This window comes from Chlorocebus sabaeus, chromosome 7 (genome assembly GCF_047675955.1).
Source record: "Chlorocebus sabaeus isolate Y175 chromosome 7, mChlSab1.0.hap1, whole genome shotgun sequence".
In the NCBI taxonomy this organism is placed as follows: Eukaryota; Metazoa; Chordata; class Mammalia; order Primates; family Cercopithecidae; genus Chlorocebus; species Chlorocebus sabaeus.
In genome coordinates this window covers 108,994,408-109,015,359 of record NC_132910.1, presented here as the reverse complement: position 1 = coordinate 109,015,359, position 20,952 = coordinate 108,994,408, and the positions used below count along the sequence as shown (strand labels likewise).

Below are 20,952 nucleotides of genomic sequence, written 5' to 3'. Positions count from 1 at the left end.
TCTCTGGAGAGTTCAGTACTGCATCATTTTGACAAACCTGAATGTGGAGAGATGAATGCTTCTCATCTCTGAAACACTTCAGGGTAAGTTGCTTTAACCAGTTTCCTGTTTTCAGAGGCAATTTTTCTGTCATCTCTTCAAATCCATCAAGGTTCATTTAATTCTTTCAAAAGTCATATATTAAAAGAGGTGGAATTCTCCTCACAGAAGTACTCATTGCTCTGAGATCTGGAGTTATACTGACTACTATTATTACCTGCAAGGGCCACACATGTATATGTAGCAAGAAGACCTGTATGTGGAAAGGAACCACAGCCATCTGTGACTCAGTCTAAGTCTTACTGCTCACCACGCTTTCTTCTGGTTCTCTGGGAATCCCCTTTCCTGAGGTGCACTGATTTCTAGCAGGGCAGGAAAGAATGTCTTTATGCGATAGTCGGCATTCAGAAGATTTTGCTGAGGGGAAAGGGATGGATTGGGAGAAAAACATAGGCTATTAATTGAAAATCAATTATACTTATCAGTTGAACACTTTCTTTGGCAGTTTGAGAATGCCTTTTTAATGATTAGTATAGAAAATGTATCATTCCAAAAATTTGTTGATCTAAAATAGAGAAATGGTGACTGACATACAGTATACTCATAAACTAAATTAGGGGTTAATGTATAGCCTGTGGGCCCAAAATGTCCCACTGCCTGTTTTTATTTTGTGAACTAAAAATCGTCTCTATAATTTTAAATGAGTGACAAAAATCAGAAGATTAGCGATATTGCTATGACCCTTGAGACTCATATGAAATTTAAGTTTCAGCATACATGATAAAATGTTCATGGAATAGTTATGACCACTTGTTTATATATTGTCCATGACTGCTTTTGGGCTACAATGGAGTTGAACAGTGGCATAGTTGAATAGTTGTGATATTTTAGGCCCTCAAAGCCTAAAATATTTACTATCTGCCTTTTATAAAATTTGCTGATCACTGGGCTAGATTATTGCATTACAATTAAAGTGGCACTATTTAAAAATAATTGACATAAATATTTATAGTATAATATTTAGTGAAATAATTATGACAAACTCTACATACAAGATGATCCCAAATAGCTTTTTTTCTCTGCATCAATTTTGCCTCTTTCTCCTGGTAGAAATGTAAGTTCCATGAAAGCCAAAAACTTGACATTTATCTATTCATGTATGTAGCTTCCGGTTCTAGAATAGTGCTTAGTGCACAGTAAATCCTCAAGAAATAGTAAAGGTCAGTTGAAGCCTGATGAATTATGTGATTATGTGATGTATATATGTAATAATCATCAGAGCAAAACCTTTCTGGGGCATGTGTTTATATTAGGTACCATGCTGGGAATTTTAGATGCACGATCTCATTTCTTCCTAATAAGGTCAGTTTTGAAGGTATGTTATTGTTTCATTTTACAGGTGAGAAAAACAAGGTTTAAAAAGGTTACATAACTTCTCTAATTTTACAAAACTAAGACATAATGTGACCAGAATTGTGTTGGATTCCAGAGTCTGAGCTCTAATCATAAGTTATACTCTTTAAAAAAAATTCTAGAAGCAGTTTACCTATTCAGATGAGAAAGAAAGGGATAGAAAAATACTGGAGGTAAATATACAAATAACAGAACCAATTACTGGGAGAGGAGGTTATGGTTGATTTTTATTTTCTTAGCTATATGTTTTTATGTTTTTCTGTATGTCATGAAATGGGTGGATTTACCTTTAATTAGTTTTACAATTGGAAACAAATGTTTCTAAAGGGAAGAAAAACAGCCCAGCAGGTTTCAATTGTTTATGTAGATCATTTCCATATTTCTCCAAAGGCCTTATATGAATTGCTGAGGAAACTGCTGTCCTTCTGACCCATGTGTTGACTTGTGTTGAAGTTCACTGTTAGGTTTCAACTCCCTTTGAATACTTTCTAGCCCTGAGCATGCTAAGTGGTCTTTGTCTGTGTATAACTTTGGTTCAAAGACACTGGTAGAAAGAGCTTCTTGGTGTTTATTTTTAGACGCCTGAAGCGCACACCTTTGGAGGCTATGTGTCTATTTTCTATTTGTATTTGGTTATACTGGCCCAGTGCTGTCTTCCACAGGATGATGGATTGCTTTTACCTGGAATTTATTCTTTTAAAATAAATTGGCATAGTATTTGGGATACACACATTTAAAATTATCTGATATCTAAGAAGATATAATTAGGTCCCAGGAACCCCAAATCATTTACTAAGGTAAAGTGAAATTGGAAGGAGAGAGAGAGTGCTGCAAATGAAGCTCTTTTGTTATGGCTCACATTTCTTTCTCCACTCTTCTCTTAGTTTTGTATGAATGATTGTGGCATATTTTCCATAATCCAATAGACTTTCCAGATGCCCTGGCCTACATTGCAAGGCTAAAGGGAGAAAGATTTTTCTTTGAACAGAACTATAATGCAAGTGATTAGAATGATTTAAGTTAATGCTACTAAAACTATTAGGGTTAGTATAACTCCAAACTCAGGAGTGGTTAGAGGACTGTTTCCTGTGTTAAAGACTGGAGATAAGAATTCTACAACATGGCAAGACAGTAAGGTGGCAAAATAAAAGTTTCTAATAGACCATAAAATTATATATTGAGAACATCTGAGGCTATTTAAGAGCGGTTTTAAAAATTCCGGTGACAAGTCTGAACACTCCAGTTGTAATTTCAGAGGCCTCTGTTGTTCAGGCCTGTTAAGAATGAGTTAAGTGGGCTTTATCGGATCTTTGTAATTTAGTTGTTTTTATCAGGTGCATCATTCTGATTTTTGAGTTATAAGCAAAAATGCTCAACACCATCTCCTTGTGACTTTATTGGTCAGAAATGGGGGCTTGGGAATGATGTTATTGGTTTTAAGCTTGAAGTGTTGTTTAATGTGTCTGGATCATGGTCTTTCTTGTTTATGATTATTTCACTGGGGCCCATCATTCTTTGTACAGTTTAACAATGAAAGAAATTGCATTTCCAAACTTCCAAAAGTGAGACAAAACAAATTGAGTGACAGGTTAAAAAAGATCATCTATGCATATGCAGTTGAAGAACTGACATCTGCTTAAATGAACTTTGTTGAGGTTGTGTGTGAATAAATGATCCCTTAACAAGAACACTGTTGTGCTTGTACAGTTTCTATCAGGAAAGAAAAAAACCTCTTGCCTCTTTTTTTCCCGTCTTTGGAGATTATAGTGATTGGTGTGAACCATACAATTTCACTTTTAAATTTGCGACTTCTAAAAATTCTTTTTCTTCCTGACATCATAATGTGGCCTCAGAAAATCAGACAGTTGTTATTACAAATAAAGAGCAGCTCCACTCAGACGTTGAATAGACAATTATAAATGTCTGGATTCTTTCCCTTTTTGTGGTGGCTGCTTTTAGATGTGGAATAAAACCACATTAACCATAGGACGTTGTTATTGGTGCTTAGTAGCCTATTCCTGCCACATCTAGAAAGTATCTTGTTTAAAATTTTTTTTCGTTGTCTAACAATAACTTTCTGCTTTATAAGACTTCAAACGGGACGCATTGAGATATGAAAGTATTAAAACTTCAGAAGACAAAGGGACCACAAAATATTGTCAAATCATACTCTCACGTTTAATAGGTGAGAGTGAGACTGTGAAAGAGTGAACGACCTGCTCAAAGGCACACACTGAGTCAGTAATGTGCTGAAAGTGTGTTTGTTTTTCTGATTCCATAGATGGCCGACCGTGCCCCATCATTCTCTGGGATGCATCTTTATCTCCAACAAGTAATGACACCCATTCTTCCGTTAAGCTCACCTGGGGAACTTATCAGCAGTTGCTGAAACAGAAATGCTGGCAGAACGGCCGAGTACCCAAGCCTGAATCGGGTTGTACTGAAATACATCATCATGAGTGGTCCAAGATGGCACTCTTTGATTTTTTGTTACAGGTAAGTTTATCACATTAAGCAAACTGTTATCTAAGACTGGCACTGAGTTATATTAGCCTGACACTAAGGAATGTCCAGCACCTGGAGTTTTTATGAAGCTGGTGATACCTTCTATTAGGTTGGTGCAAAAGTAATTGTGGTTTTGGCCATAATGGCCAAATGCAGACGAAGCCTCCAGGTAGCAGGCTTCAGACAGAACAGGTTGTAAATGTTTCTTATCAGACTTAAAGAGGTACCAGACTCTTAATCTCTCCTGGACCAGGAAAAAAGATCTGGAAAGGGAAGGGGATTCTCTACAGAATGTAGATTTTCCGCACAAGTGAGAGCTTGGCAGGGCCATTTCAAAATATATCAAGGAAATACATCTTGGGGTAAAATACTTTGATTTCTTTCAGGGCCCACTGTCTGTCATGCTGGTATCTTATTGCTACAAAGAGAGTTTGTTTTGTCGATCTTAGGTTCTCTTTTAATGTTAATTCTGGTCAACTGTGCCTGAATTCCAAAGAGAAGAAGGTATAAGGAGGCATGCCCAACCACCCTTTCCCATCATGGCCTGAACTAGTGTTCAGGTTTACTTTTATTTTTAAATTTTATTTTATTTTTTAATTTCAATAGGTTTTGGGGGGACAGGTGGTATTTTGATACATGGGTACATTATTTAGTGGTGATTTCTGAGGTTTTGGTTTACATATCAACTGAGCAGTGTACACTGTACCCAATGTGTAGTCTTTTATCCCTCACTCTCCTTCCATTCTTTCCCCTGAGGCCCCAAAGTTCATTGTATCATTCTTATGACTTTGCATCCTCACAGCTTAGCTTCCACTTATGAGTGAGAACATACAATGTTTGGTTTTCCATTCCTGAGTTACTTCAGTTAGAATAATGGTCTCCAATTTTATCCAGGTTGCTGCAAATGCCATTATTTCATACCTTTTTATGGGTGAGTGGTATTCTATGGTATATGTGTACCAGATTTTCTTTATCCACTTAATTGATGGGCATTTGGTCTGGTTCCATATTTTTGCAATTGCAAATTGTACTGCTATAAACATGCGTATGCAAGTGTCTTTTTTGTATAATGACTTCTTTTCCTCTGGGTAGATATCCAGTAGTGGAATTGCTGGATTAAATGGTAGATCTACTTTTAGTTCTTTAAGGAATCTTCACACTGTTTCCCATAGTGGTTGTACTAGTTTACATTCCCACCAGCAGTGCAAGCATGTTCCCTTTTCACCACATCCATGCCAACATCTATTATTTTTTATTATGGCCATTCTTGCAGGAGTAAGGTGGTATCACACTGTGGTTTTGACCTGCATTTCCCCGATCATTAATGATGTTGAGCATTTTTTCATATGTTTGTTGACCATTTGTATATCTTCTGAGAATTGTCTATTCACCATGTCCTTAGCCCAGTTTTTGATGGGATGGTTTTTTTTTTTTTTTTTTTTTTTTTCTGTTTCTTGCTGATTTGAATTCCTTGTAGATTCTGGATAATAGTCCTTTGTCATGCATAGTTTGTAAAGATTTTCTCCCACTCTGTGGATTGTCAGTTTACTCTGCTGATTATTTCTTTTGTTATGCAAAAGTTTTTTAGTTTAATTAAGTTCCATCTATTTATCTTTTGTTGTTGTTGTTGCAATTTGCTTTTGTGTTCTTGGTCATGAAGCCTTTGACTAAGCTGATGTCTAGAAAGGTTTTTCGGATGTTATCTTCTGGAATTTTTATGGTTTCAGGTTTTATATTTAAGTCTTTTATCCATCTAGAGTTGATTTTTGCATAAGGTAAGGGGTGAGGATACAGTTTCATTCTTCTACATGTGGCTTGCCAATTATCCTAGCACCATTTGTTGAATAGGGTGTCTTTTACCCACTTTATGTTTCTGTTTGCTTTGTTGAAGATCAGTTAACTGTGAGTATTGGACTTATTTCTGGGTCCTCTATTCTGTTCCATTGGTCTATGTGCCTGTTTTTATACCAGTACCATACTGTTTTGGTGACTATAGCCTTATAGTTTAGTCTGAAGTCAGGTAATGTGATGGCTCCAGATTTGTTCTTTTTGCTTAGTCCTACTTTGTCTGTGTGGACTCTTTTCTGGTTCTATGTGAATTTTATGATTTTTTTTTCTAGTTCTGTGAAGAATTATGGTGGTATTTTGATAGGAATTGCATTGAATTTGTAGATTGCTTTTAGCAGGGTGATCATTTTCACAATATTAATTCTACCTATCCAAACACACATGAGATGTGTTATCATTGGTTTGTGTCACCTATGATTTCTTTCAGCAGTGTTTTGTAGTTTTCCTTGTAGAGATATTTTACCTCCTTGGTTAAGTATATTCCTAAGTAATTTATTTTATTTTATTTTTTCAGCTATTGTAAAAGGGGTTAAGTTCTTGATTTGATTCTCAGCTTGGTTGCTGTTGGTGTATAGCAGAGTTACTGATTTGTGTACACTAATTTTGTATCCTGAAGCTTTACTGAATTCGTTTATCAGTGCTAGAAGTTTTTTGGAGGAGTCTTTAGGGTTTTCTAGGTATACAATTATATAATCAGTGAACAGTGACAATTTGACTTCCATTTTACTGATCTGAATGTCCTTTATTTCTTTCTCTTTTCTGATTGTTCTGGCTAGGACTTCCAGTATTATGTTGAATAGAAGTGGGAAAAGTGGGATGTTTGTCTTGTTCCAGTTTTCAGGGGGAATGCTTTTAACTTTTCCCCATTCAGTATAATGTTGGCTGTGGGTTTGTCATAGATGACTTTTACTACCTTAAGGTATGTCCTTTCTATGCCAATGGGTTTTAACCAAAAATTGATGCTGGATTTTGTCAAATGATTTTTCTGCATCTGTTGAGATGACCATGTAGTTTTTGTTTTAAATTCTGTTTATGTGGTGTATCACATCTATTGACTTGCTTGCATATGTTAAATCATCCCTGCATCCCCGGTATGAAACCACTTGATCATGGTGGATTATCTTTTTGATATGCTGGATTGGTTTAGCTAGTATTTTGCTGAGGATTTTTGCATCTTTGTTCATTAGGGATATTGGTCTGTAGTTTCCTCTTTTTTCGTTGTGTCCTTTCCTGGTTTTGCTATTGGGTGATGCTGGCTTCATAGAATGATGTAGGGATGATTCCTTCTTTCCCTGTCTTATAGTGGAATAGTGTCATAGGATTGGTGCCAATTCTTCTTTGAATGTCTGGTAGAATTCAGCTGCGAATCCATCTGGTCCTCGACTTTTTTTGTTGGCAATTTTTAAATTACTGTATTAGTTAGGGTCTCTAGAGGGACAGAACTAATAGGTTCGATGTATATATGAAAGGGAGTTTACTAAGGATTTTTGACTCACACAATCACAATGCGAAGTCCCACAATATGCCGTCTGCAAGCTGAAGAACAAGGAAGCTGGTCCAAGTCCTCATATCTCAAAAGTGGGGAATTGGACAGTGCAGCCTTCAGTCTGTGGCCAAAGGCCTGAGAGACCCTGGCAGATCACTGGTGTAAGTCCAAGAGTCCAAAAGCTGAAGATCTTGGGATCTAATATTTGAAGGCAGGAACCATCCAGTATGGGAGAAAGTTGAAGGCCAGAAGACTCAGCAAGTCAGCTTCTTCCACCTTTTCTGCCTACTTTATTCTAGTTGTGCTGGCAGCTAATTAGATGGTGCCCACCCAGATTGAGGGTGGGTCTGCCTCTCCCAGTCCACTGACTCAAATGTTAATCTCTTTGGCAGCACCCTCACAGACACACCCAGGAACAATACTTTGCATCTTTCAATCCAATCAAGTTGACATTCAATATTAACCATCACAGTTACCGTTTCAGTCCTTCTGCTTGTTACTGGTCTGTTCAGAGTTTCTATTTCTTGCTAGTTTAATCTGGGAGGGTTGTATATTTCCAGAAATTTGTCCATCTCCTCTAGGTTCTCTAGTTTGTGTGCGTAAAGGTGTTCATACTACCCTTGAATGATCTTTTCTATTTCTATTGGTTGTAGAATGCCCCAGGCATAGAGATCAGTTCAGTTGGTTGGGGGCTTAGAATTTTATTTTTGGTTTACATCATTCTGCAATAATCATACTCGCCATAGCTACCATTTGTTGAGCTATGAGAAATAGTCTTACCCCATTTGGGAGGTGAATAAACTGAGGTTTGGTGAGGTTAAGTGTCTCACTCAAGTTCTTACAACTACTCAAGTCTGGAGCTGGGATCTGTTGGAATCTGTTGATGGTAAAAGTGTCTTCTTTCCAACATTCCACACTGTGTTTCAATGGTCACTTGGCCATGTAACTTATTTTCCTTCTTTCCAATTAAATTTATTGCAAATTTTTCATGAAGATTCTACATTAGAGAATAATAAATATTGATCATCTTCATAATTGTGTGACTCCTCACATTTTATAAGGTTTTCTTATGACTCTTTTCTCCCTTTGATAAATATCTTAGGACTTTCTCTACCACCTCATTCTGATTACTGCCTTTCCCTTCCACCATTTTAGAAAAAAACTTTTCTGTTGTTGCATTGTTAACTAGTATCTTGTAGAAATTTAGAATGGCCTTAGGACATTTGGAAAACATTATCCTTTTGTTAATTCATTGTTTTGTGAGTGTGAGCAGGAGGAAGAAATTGGAGAAGGACAAAAATGTAGGAAGAAAACCAGTTTAGTAGAGTCACAGACTACAAAATAGGAACTTTGACGGAGGAGAAAAGGATCCCTGATGTCAGTGGTGCAGAGACACCAGCAAGGACTGAATTGGGGAGTAGGACATTTGACTTGGCAAGGAGGTGGTCAGCAGCCACCAAGTTCTGCCTCCTTAAAGAGTGTTCAAGGGTCCAGCTATAAGGCTGTAACAGGTTTTAAGCATTATATATGCATTATCTCATTATTCCATTTTATTAATGTACTAGCTCTGTGAAGTAGGCATCCTCCATTTTATAGGCAGGAAAACTGAGGCACAGAGAAGTTATTATCAAGAGCTATAAAGAGTCTGGGATTTTACTTTACTTGGAAGCTAACAGGTGAGTCTGCCACAGGTTGATAGATGTTAGCAGAAGATATGAGACTCCTGGGTCAGAAACAAATGACTTTATTACTCATGATATAGCAGGTGCCATGAGTTTTATGCTCCCTTGCCTCTCCAGTTCTATTGGGGCAATACAGAGTGGCCTTGGTGAATGCTTCAGATAGTGTGTTTATGTTTCTGCTGAGGGACTCTAAGCTTAGGAAACCCCCCATTCTATAAGGGGCTGCTAGCTAACCTGCCAAATATTTGCCTCAGATGGATACATTATCTTTATTATCTTTGTCAGGAAACAAATCTGCCCTTCATCTCAGAGGGAGATACTCTCTGTTTGGTATGCTAATACTCTTAAAAATACATGCAGACTTTGGGAGGCTGAGGCGGTGAGGGGGGATCACGAGGTCAGGAGATCGAGACCATTCTGGCTAACATGGTGAAACCCCGTCTCTACTAAAAATACAAAAAACTAGCTGGGTGTGGTGGTGGGTACCTGTAGTCCCAGCTACTCAGGAGGCTGAGGCAGGAGAATGGTGTGAACCCGGGAGGTGGAGGTTGCAGTGAGCCGAGATCGCGCCACTGCACTCCAGCCTGGGTGACAGAGCAAGACTCCCTCTCAAAACAAACAAACCAATCAACCAAAACAAACAAACAAACAAAAAACCCCCAAAAACAAAACAAAACATACAGAACAAAATCTAATGTAAGATATGCAGAAATGCCATGAAGAATTGTCTCTCAACAATGATCTAACTTGTTCAATGTTACATAGCTAGTAAGTTCCTGAACAGAGATATCATCAAATCTGGCTAATGCTAGATTCTATATTTTTAGCCGTTATTGTATAACTACTACCAAGTTATCCTTGGATTAATGAAACAAGTCCATATGATAAAATGTCATAGTGATAAAGTAGGTAAAGGTTCTCACTATGAGGTCAAGTGTTTGGGGAGTGGTAAGCAGAGATATGGAAATTCCTGAGAATGATTAGGTCAATGGAAAGTAAATTATGAACCTGGCAGTGAAGTCTATGAGAAAGGACCTTGAGATTTAAAGCTGATGAACATAAGCGCTAACCTATTGTGAATACAGGGCAAACCTTTAGGTTCTCTAGTGATATGTGTTTTAATTCTGAATGCCTCAACTAAATCTCATTCTACCCAACTGCCTTTATCATTCTTTCTTCTATTGAGGGAAGCTCAATTTATGCAACATTTACCATGTGTTATAGTGAGGAAAACAACCAGAATGGTAGCAAAGTAGTACAAGGTGATTATCCTCACTGCCCCACTTTAAGCTTTTTAAAAATTATTTAGTTAAGGAAACATAGTGTATGAAACAAATGATAGTTCCATCTAAGAACTGCTGGATGACATAATATAAGTTCTAATTTTTATGAGGTCAAAAGAGGAAGAGTGCTTCACCATAAAATAGTGAAGGAGGAAGAGTTTGAGTAGGATTGTAGGCTGTCAATGATAGAGAGGATAGGGACAAGTATGAGTAAGAATATAAGATTGGTACTGTTCTTGTGACATTCAGGGCATTCTAAATATACCATTTGAAGCAGAGAGTTCTTTGAGGGGAGTAGTAACGCTTGCTGCCTCTAAGAGATATAATTCAACATAGAGGAAGAGAGATGTTTCTCCAAGATGTGTGTTTACTTTGTAACTTTCTGCTGTTCATACTTGTTCCTGACTGAGCAAGAACAAATTCCAGCTGATCCTCAGTCTTCTTCTGAGTGCATCAGCAGCTTTAATCATTATTGTGCCTATTGTCTGTGGTCTTGAGGACGAATCTGAACATGTGAAATCACTATTAGGAGTTTTCAACAAAGATCAATGTTTAAAATCTGTTGCCCCCTCTGCCTGGGGTGGGACGGCCTTCCTCTTTTTTGATACTCCATAAGGTTGAGGTCTCTGAAAGACTTTACTAGAACTTACTCAAATTATAATACCAAGATTGGAGCACAAAGCTAAAATCAGAAGTTAATCTGATTATTAGAAGTTAATTTGGTTAGTATTTACAAAAGTAACACTGTTTGTCAAATTATATATACAGGGATAGCAATTGAGAGAATGGACTTACATATTTTGTTCATTCAACATTTATTTATTTCCCACAGTGCAAAAAGTAAGAGGCTAATTTCTTGCAGATGTTGCAGCATTTTACAATTTCAATAGTAAAGTATGAAACTACCTCTTTCCTTTTCTCTTACCAACTGTGGGAAGTCGAAAGCAAATTAATATTTTTGCTAATCTTGTAGATGGCAATGGGGCATTATTTATATTTTTCAGTTTTTCATTTTGAGCGATATTGAGGATATTATATTTTCTTTCCCTTTTTAAAAATAGAGACAGGGTCTCTCTGTGTTGCCCAGGTTGGAGTGCAGTGGTGTGATCAAAACTCACTGCAACCTCAGACTCTTGGGCTCAAGCAATCCTTCCACCTCAGCCTCCTGAGTAGCTGGGACAACAGGCACATGCTACTACACTTTTTAAAATCTTAAAAATTTTTTTTAGAGACACGTCTCATCATTGTGCGCAGTCTGGTTTCAGACTCCTGGGCTCAAGTGATCCACCCGCCTCGGCCTCCCAAAGTGCTGGGCGTGAGCCACCACACCCAGCCTCTATTTTCAAATATGTATAGATTATTTACATTTTACTTTCTGTGAATTGCTCACTCAAATCATTGTGCTTTTTTATTGCATTCTGTAACTTTTTCTTATTGATTGATAAAAAGTTTTTGTATATCATGAAAATTAACCTTTGTCAATCCTATGTCTTAAACACTTTTTCTTACTTTGTTGTTCTTCTTTTGGCTTTGCTTACAGTAGATCTTACTCCAGATAAGTTTTTAATAAAATCATATCTTGATTCTTTTACTTCCTGTATTCACCATCATAAAAGTTTTTTAAAATTTAAATTAAATTAATTATTATTATTTTTTTTGAGACAGGGTCTTGCTCTGTTGCCTAGGCTGGAGTGTGTTGACATGATCATAACTTACTGCAGCCTCAACCTCCCAGCTCAAGTGTTCATCTTGCCTCAGCCTCCTGAGTAGCTGGGACTACGGGTATGCGCCACCATGCCTGCCTAATTTTTTGATTTTCAATAGAGATGGAGTCTCACTATGTGGCCCAGGCTGGTCTTAAACTCCGGAGCTCAAGTGATGTTCTTGCCTCGTCCTCTCAAAGTGTTGGAATTACAGGCATAAGTCACCACACCTGGCCATAAAATGTTGATAGAACAATATCAATCAAAAAAGTGTATTGAATAAATAAATAAACAAATGGACAAACTTAGGTCATTTTTCGTGAATGCCATAGTAAATAGTTATCATTATCTATACACTCTTTCTCATCAATTACACTGAAAATTTTATTTTAAATCAGAATAAATGCTTCAGTTAAATGGTATTTAGGAATGTATTGGATGGACATTTGTGAACAATCTTAGAAAAGTTATGCCTAAGCAAACTAAAATCACTTGCTCTATGATGCCAGAGCAAGAGCAATGGAATACAGAACCCAGTTGTTAATTTTCTGTACACAGTATTCTTTTTGTTTTACCCATTTAACAAATCTACATTCACAAAGGGTATGCCATTTTACTGGGTCTGTAAAATGTGAGAGAAACACAAGTAATCTTTTATTCTTGAAGCGTGGGGTATAAACTGCCTAGACAAAAAGTCACCTCCATTAGGAAGACAAAGAAAAGTATTCTAGAGAGTGTTTGAGTCTCCAAGATTTGGTCAAACTTCTCTCAAAAGATTATATAAAATAACAGGAGCACATTTAGGAGGTAGAAAACTTGCTTTTTGACCAAAGAGACACTGTATTGTAATGGTTAGGACCTGGGACTCTGCAGTCAGCTACATTTTAGTCCCATTTCTGCTACTACTGATTTAACCTCAAGAAGTTGCTTGAACCTCTCTCTGTATTGGTGTCCTCATCTGTAAAATAGGAATAATAATGGTGCATATATAGAGAGCTATTGAGATGATTAAATATTTTTATATACATAAAGCATTTAGAATGATGCCTAGTACATGGTAGGCGCTCAATAATTATTGCTTATGAATTAAGCAACTGATCATCCAGAAATAAGAGTAGAAATAAGTAAGAATTAAATAAACTATTTTATCATTGTTTTTATTTATTAAATTATAAGCCATTCCCAAATAATTTCATTTGGACTTTCATACGTATAGGGCTTCGCCTATTAAGTTTTAATTATTTTTGACTAGTCTGTCGTGACAAACTGTGAATTTCTCAAGGGCAAGTCCCTGTCTTTTTCAACTTTGTAACAATTCTATTAGCAGCAGAGTGTCTGGAAATGTCACACTTACTCAGGGCATGGTTTACTGAAAAAAGAAAAAAAACTACTTAGTTATATTAAAATATTAAGTTCAAAGTGTCAGATTAAAAATGTTAAACATGAAAGATATAAAGTATTCTCACAATACATGTGTATTTAGCTTTGTTAAAGGAAGAGAATTAGAAGTTCAGAAAATAAAAGAATCAAACAAGTAAAAAATATTTAGTATTTTTACTGTTTGATGGAGTTCTTCATATACTTACATTTTCTAAGAATAACTGTTTATTTAATGATAAATTAATGGGTGTTAGCATAAGGGAGGACCAACAAAGATATGTCTTGGGAGATATTTTTTTCTACCATCAAATTAAAAGTCTGCATGTATTTCTTTTCACTTGATTGTAACAGACTTTTCTGAGCTCTTGTTTGCTGCAGACACTGAGTAGGTTTAGTGCTGGTAATAAAAGATGAATGGGACCATTTCCCAGCCCTCAAGAGTTATACAGTCTAGTAGAAGAGACAGATAATCACAGCAGAATATAGCAGGTGCCATAATTAAGAGTAATATTTTATAAAAAGAAATTTCAAGAGTGTAGACAGAAAATGTGACGTGTAATCTAGAAATGGAAAAACCTGCAGAAATTAGGTGAGTACAAGAGACGGGAAGAGAGTTTATGAGAGAGAGGAATTTTAGCAAAGGGTTGAATGTATGCAGAAGTTCTTTAAGTGGGAGAAATGGTGCTTACAGAAATATCCGGTTCCCTAAAGGTGGTTTTCTCTCAGATGGCTATAGTAAACTTATATTCATAAATTCAACAGACAACAATAATATGAGTTGGTATGCCTTGCCTCCTAGATTTGTCTCTTTCAATTTAACTCTGTCCTCCTAATTCTTACCTGACTTCTAAAGAATTACTTCCTGAGTCTAATGAATTAGATTAAGAGGTATTCATCTTTGTCCTACCTTCTTCTGTTTTTGATTCTGTGCATTATTTTTTTTTCCCACTTAATGGTGTGAAAAAAGTAAGAATAAAAATTCCAACCAATCATTGTTGAAACAAGAGGGAACTTATTACTGTTCACGGAAAGATCTGTTTCTGCAGGAACATTCTATGTGCATAAGAAAGAAAGATTCCAACTATGGCCCTCTTGATAGATGATGAGGATTTTTCTCCTGCTTGATGGTCAAGGGTCTTGCTGCCAGCTTTCAGAGGCGAGTGAGGAAACACACTCACAGGCAGGTGCTATGACAGCAAGAGACATGGAGATCCAGGGTCCTAGACATTGGGATTTCAAATAGTTTGGGTTGGTTTTATTGTTTTGCTGAATCAGAATACTGCCAAACTAAATGACCTCTAGCCATGTATGTACTGGCAAGTTCAAGCCAAGGAATGAAACAGTTTCGCATTAGTTTTCTAGTAAACAATGAGAGATGATGTAGTTGAATGTCGTCTTGGCTTCAAGTAGCAAAAATAGTCTGGGATTAGTTGTCAGTATTGGGTAGCATGCTGAATTGGTGGATCTAGCGAGCAAAAATTGTCAAGGATCAGAGAGTTTAGAGAACAATATATTTCTGCTTTTTATTGTTTTTGAGGCATCTTCCCAATTTTTTTAATAGAGGTAATTAGAGTGGTTCACTTAGTCACAAGGAATCACTTACTAAGGTAAAGGATAAGGGAATGTATGATGCTAGGCATTAAAAATGACAAATTCCAAACTTTCAGGTATGGACATGCTAAGCACTGAACAGTATTGTGGTTATTATAGACTTTTAATTGTGTACAACTAAGTTTGTCATAAATGAAATTCAAAAGTCTGACTTAGACACAGTTTCTACTATATATATTTCCATAGTTTGTCACTAGGATAAATTATTTCAGTATTGATGATGTTACTTAAGATAATTAATGATACTACTTAATAAAATAATGATGTTATCTTACTTAAGGAAGCTTCAGAAGACTTTCCAAATTATCTGGCAAAATTACAATCTTATTCTTCTGAGTACTGCTTGCAATAAATGAGCATATTGGGCAGAAAACTTGGTATTTATTGGGCACCTATGACGTGTTCACTGTTTTATATGTTTAGATGTATGGAGACAGGGAAAATGATGTAAAATAAGTACATATACAGATCTACTTATGATATCAAGGAACATGAATATTTTTTGCAGCGAAATAATGTAAACTAATGGTAAAACATGACAAAAAATGTAGAATTTTATCAAAGAAGAGTTTGGGCTATTTTAATATTAGTAACAAGGAAGTTTTACTTATATTTTTATTTTGTTCAATTATTTTATTATGCTAAGTTTAATTTATGACACTGTATTTTTAAACACATCATCACATTTCAGGAGACAGCAAAAAGGATTTTTTTTATGCATGTGTAGCTAAACAATAATTTACTTTAATAGCAAGTGGTCACTTCTTCAAACTTGATGTTCAGAAGTAAAATTGGTTACCTCATCAAACTTGATGTCCAGAAGTAAAATTGGTTACCTCATCACCTAACAATTTGTCATCTCGACTGGCCTGTTTTTATTAATGACATTACTATTTTAAAATATGCCAGGTTTGAGATTTTTGTGTCATCTTTTAATCTTTCTCTGCTTAGTGTTTCATATTCAAGTAGTAGTGAACTTTTATGTTCCTCAAAATCATTCCTGTCACTTTTTCCTTTTCATTTCTATTAATGTTACCTCAATCAGACTTTTGTCAATGTAGATCAAGATGCTGTAAGAGGCTCTTAACTAATCTCCTGGTCTTTAGTCTTCCCCAACCGCCAATTAATGTGCAAATCATTGCTGAATTTATCTTTCCATTTCCCTTTTAATCATATTGCCACTTGCAAAATAAAATCTCTAAAGACTTCCGTTTGATTGGAAAATAAAGTTTAAATTCTTTAGAACATTAAAAATTATTATGGAAAATTAAACATATGCAAAAGTAGACAGGATATTATAATAAACCCCTATGTGCCTGTCACTCAGCTTCACCAATTATCAGCTCATGATCCATCTTGTTAAATCTCTATCTCTAGCTACTTTCCACATCCACATTAATTTCAAGAAAATTGGCATTATATTATTTCATCTGTAAATATTTTAGTGTATATCACTAGAAGATAAAACGTATAAGCACATTACTACGATCACACCCAAAATAAAATTGAGCAGTGATTTAGTCAAATATCCGATCAGTGGCCACATTTTTGTTTCATAAGTGTCATTTATATATTTCAGTTTGTTTGTTTGAATCCATATTTAAATAATGTCCACACTTTGTGATTGGTTGACGTGTCTTCTAATGTATGGACTTCGTCTCTATATCTTCTCTTTTCCATTTCAATAGCCTGTTGAAGAAACCAGATCATGTGTTTTGTAGAGTTCACACTCTAGATTTTGCTGGTTGTACTTTTGCGGTGCCCTTCTTTTGCCCTTCCGTTGTCTGTATTCCCTATAGATTGGTGTTGAATTGATGATCAAATTTAGATTTGATTTATTTTGTCAAGTCTTCTTTGTAGATAGTGTTGTGTTCTTTTATCACAAGACATCATATCTGGTTAGTCCTTTTTGTGATAATAGCATCTACTGATGTTCACATTGATCCACCAGTTCACTGGGAATTGAAAAATGGTGAGATATTAATTATATAATTAATTCTTCATTTATTAGTTGGACTACTTCTTTAAAGAGAAATCTCACCTTATGTCCTTTGTGGTTATCCAAGGGTACAGTTTATATAGAAAAAAAAATAGCATGCTTTTAATAAATCCCATGACCTAATTTGCTGACTTTCCAATCTTGTCTGCCACTATTTCCTCATACGGGGTGTATGTGTGTGTGTGTGTGTGTGTGTGTGTGTGTGTGTGTGTGTTGTAGTTTGGTCTATCCACTGCTGGTTGAATATGCCCCACACTCTTTTTCATGGTCTCTTCACCACTGCCTTTAGTGGTGGAGATTGAATAGGTCTTTCTTTGAATGTTCCACAGTGTGGAGCTGCTCATTATGGTATTTGGTGCTGTAAGAAACCACAACATCGGCCAGGCGCGGTGGCTCACGCTTGTAATCCCAGCACTTTGGGAGGCTAAGGCGGGTGGTCAGGACATCGTGACCATCCTGGCTAACACAGTGAAACCTTGTGTCTACTAAAAATACAGAAAAATTAGCCTGGCATGGTGGCGGGCACCTGTAGTCCCAGCTACTCGGGAGGCTGAGGCCGGAGAATGGCGTGAACCCGGGAGGCGAAACTTACAGTGAGCAGAGATTGTGCCACTGTACTCCAGCCTGGGCAACAGAGCGAGACTCCATCTCAAAAAAAAAAAAAAAAAAAAAAGAAAGAAAGAAAGGAAGGAAAAAAAAAAAAAGCAAATACAAGGACACTGACCAATGAATCTCCCTTTTGGGCATTAACCTCATTTTTCTAGTGGAGACTTGACTTTTAAGACCACATTCTCTCACTTCACATAATTTAAGCATTTTTTTCATGATGGCAACTTTAAGAAAAAGAATAGCCTAGCCACCCTGACCTATGTTCATTATAGAGGCATAGCTTATGAGATACTTGTCCTCAATAACCAGAATGTACTTCTGAATGTTTTCTGATACATTCTGGTTATTGAGGCCCAATAGCTCATAAGCTATGCCTCTATGATGAACAGGGATCATTATAACATGTGCTCGTACACATCCTTTTCAGACTGATCTTTGTCTCAAATCATATCTCTTCCATTAAGAAACGTATAGATTCCTCATGTCTGCTTCCAACCTGAAAGCCTCTAGAACTTAATATATTCTTTCCATCTACTATCTAGCATTCATGCTCAGAGATTGCTGGTGTTGTTCTAAAGCCTCATCTGCATCACAGGTAGACTAGAAAATTGGTTAACATAAGTCTTTGCTCTTAAATTAGTCTGAATTAAAGAAGGAAATGTCTGATCAAATATGTTATATTTATAATTTTCAAATTGCTAAGTGACAACTAGTTGAGCATTACTGGATTCATTCTAATTTTATTATTAATCAAAAGTGCAGTATATATTTTTAAATTTTATGTCTCTTTTGCTTATTTCCACCCTTGTGGTGAATTTTTTTAGACTATGTTGAAATTGATCAGTGCATAGTTAGTATGCTTCAATGGCAAGTCTAGTTATAGACATAGCTGGGCTAGAAAGATGAGAGATTTGAGGAAGCCTGTGTGATTTCATAAATAACCATTTGAGTTTCAAACATTGTTTAATGTATTGCTGGGACTAGCTTTTAGGATTGGCCTCTTCACTAAGCCTGTGCCATTGAACCATAGACAATCTGAAACCAACCTTGATGGGTATGTTCAAGCAAAGCAAGAGGTCAAAGCACTGAACCTCTGAGTAAGTCTGGTAGGATGCAAATATAACTATTTTGGAAAAATGAACAGGATAGTGTTTTCATAGGAACATCTGAGAGGGCAGACAGATACTCATTGGGCTCAATGTATATGGTTTTTGTATGTATTTTTTAAAATTTATGACTCATTATTGGCTAATGAAGAAGTAGATTCAGAGAGGGTTAAGGGTTAAGTGAGAGCTGTTTCAATCAGTTCTAAAGTAGGATAAGTATTCTATTAGTTTCATGCTCTTCCCAACCATATTCATGATGTTTATGGACATGTATCACTAAGAGTTATATGGAGCTTCCAAGAATTATTACTGTTGTGTGGTCAACTTGAATGAAACTGTTTGGGGCATGGGTTTTGTGTGCCTTTCTGGGAGTCCATACGGGCAAAACTATTTTCACAGTAATACTGAGACTTTGTTTTTTCGCTTTTTTCAGTGTTGATATATGCAGTAGTTGTTAAATCTGTTGATGCTTTAGCATAAATAAAGGCAGGCACCAAACTGTACCAGTGGTCATTGTACCCTTCACTGCCACTGCAGTCACAGGAAGAAAAGTAACACATGAAATAAATGCCAGATTCCCTTAAAATTTTTCTTGAAGCAGGGAAAATCTATTAATTTTTAAAAATCTGTACTTGTAAGTCTCTGTCTTTTTAATATCCTGTGTGACAAAATGAGAATGTGTAAAGCACATCAACTTATCCCATAGTGCAATGGTTGTCTTGAGGAAACTACTTACATAATGTTTGAATTGTGAGCTGAACTAGCTGCTTTTTCCATTAAATGCCATTTTAACTTGAAAGAACAATGCCACTTCTCTCATTTCTTTGGAAAGTATAGCAAGTTCCATTAAAATATGTAATTTGTATTAACATATGATAGGTTATTTTTATATGAATTTAATGCATACTTATTTTTTAAATTCTTGGCTTTAATTTTTCATTTGATATGGTAAATAATCACAAATGAATACTCTTAGGTGGTCCTCAGTAATTTTTAAGAGTGTGAAAGAATTCTGAAATTAAAAGTTTGAGGACCACTGTTCTAGGCTATCTTTTCTGAAATATACTCCCTTTTGTCTATATAAGATCCAGTAACTTCAAAGGTATTCCATTTCTGTGATTCTAAGATTCTGTGATTTTAAGATTTTGACATTTTCACAAAAGGACGGGTAGGGGAAAACACCTTTTAGTCCATAGCCATCTGCATTCTGTTTCAATGGGTGAGCTGAGTGGAGCTGGTGTGCGTTCTTTGATTTTTTTCAACAATCATTTATAAAGTACCTGCACTGTATAAAGTATGATGCTGGTTGCTATAGCGAATCATACTTAGAGGCATTAAGTTATAATCTTCATGAAAGCAAGAACTTTGTCTTTTCTAGCAGGGGAAGCATCGTGGTAGGCAGGCAGATGTCTTTTGAAATCCACACGAGTCACTCGTTTTATCTCCTTAGGCACGTTGCTATCCTCTCTGAATGTTTTTTTTCAATTGTAATATGCGGAAAAATACATACCATTCTGGATTATTTTGATGATTAGGAACTTTTAATGTAAAGTGCTTTAGCAGTGTTCTGAAATATTTTAGCCAGGTTATATAAAGGGCTTCATTTTATAGCTATTTTCTAACCCAAGAAGCATAGAAACATAGAATGGAAAATTCTATATGTATATGTAAAAGTAATTTTTAAGAAAAGTTCAATTCATAAAAGCATAATTTATTTTTAGTGACCAGAAAATAATTAGACTGTCAAAATTAATTTATTTTTTAAAAGAGAACTGATTTTTATAAAAAAAAGTATAAGTTAAAATAGCTATTAGATTTGATTGCTACATTGGGTTCTGTTAACCATAACCAAAACTAGGTTTTAATGTCATTTAGCTTACCTTTATGTATTTTTGTCATTTTCCTTTAAAAATCTATATTATAGAAGAAATAAAATTGATAGAAATTCTATATTAATAATAAAAGTAATACACATCAGTTAAGCAAAAAAAAAAAAAAAAAAGGTTTACACTGATACTATTCCTTCAGATGTAAATGAACATGTTTTACTCATTTCTAATTCTATTTTATAGATTTAGTTCCAAATAGTAGTGCTTTACTTCACTGAAGAAAAGCAATTAAAAATTTCATTACAATAAGGTTATTTCATTTCCATGTTAAATTTATTGCTTAATAGTGGTTCATTCTATAAATCAGAATTTCATAAAATGTAAAAAAAATATATATTTTTTAGTCTGAGTGTTCTTTTTAAATCTTTGCAAGAAAATGGATGTGTCTCCGACAGAGAC

General features: G+C 35.7%; 1 protein-coding gene across 4 annotated transcripts in view; it reads left to right on the top strand.

Moving 5' to 3' along the window:
• Positions 1 to 20,952, top strand: part of GASK1B (golgi associated kinase 1B) — a 110,177-nt gene that overhangs the window by 75,370 nt on the left and 13,855 nt on the right. For all 4 annotated transcript variants that reach the window (XM_008000102.3, XM_008000101.3, XM_008000103.3 and 1 more), the window contains one exon: positions 3,734 to 3,948. In XM_008000102.3, the coding sequence (XP_007998293.2) occupies positions 3,734 to 3,948 (215 nt within the window). The remainder of the gene's footprint in view (positions 1 to 3,733; positions 3,949 to 20,952) is intronic.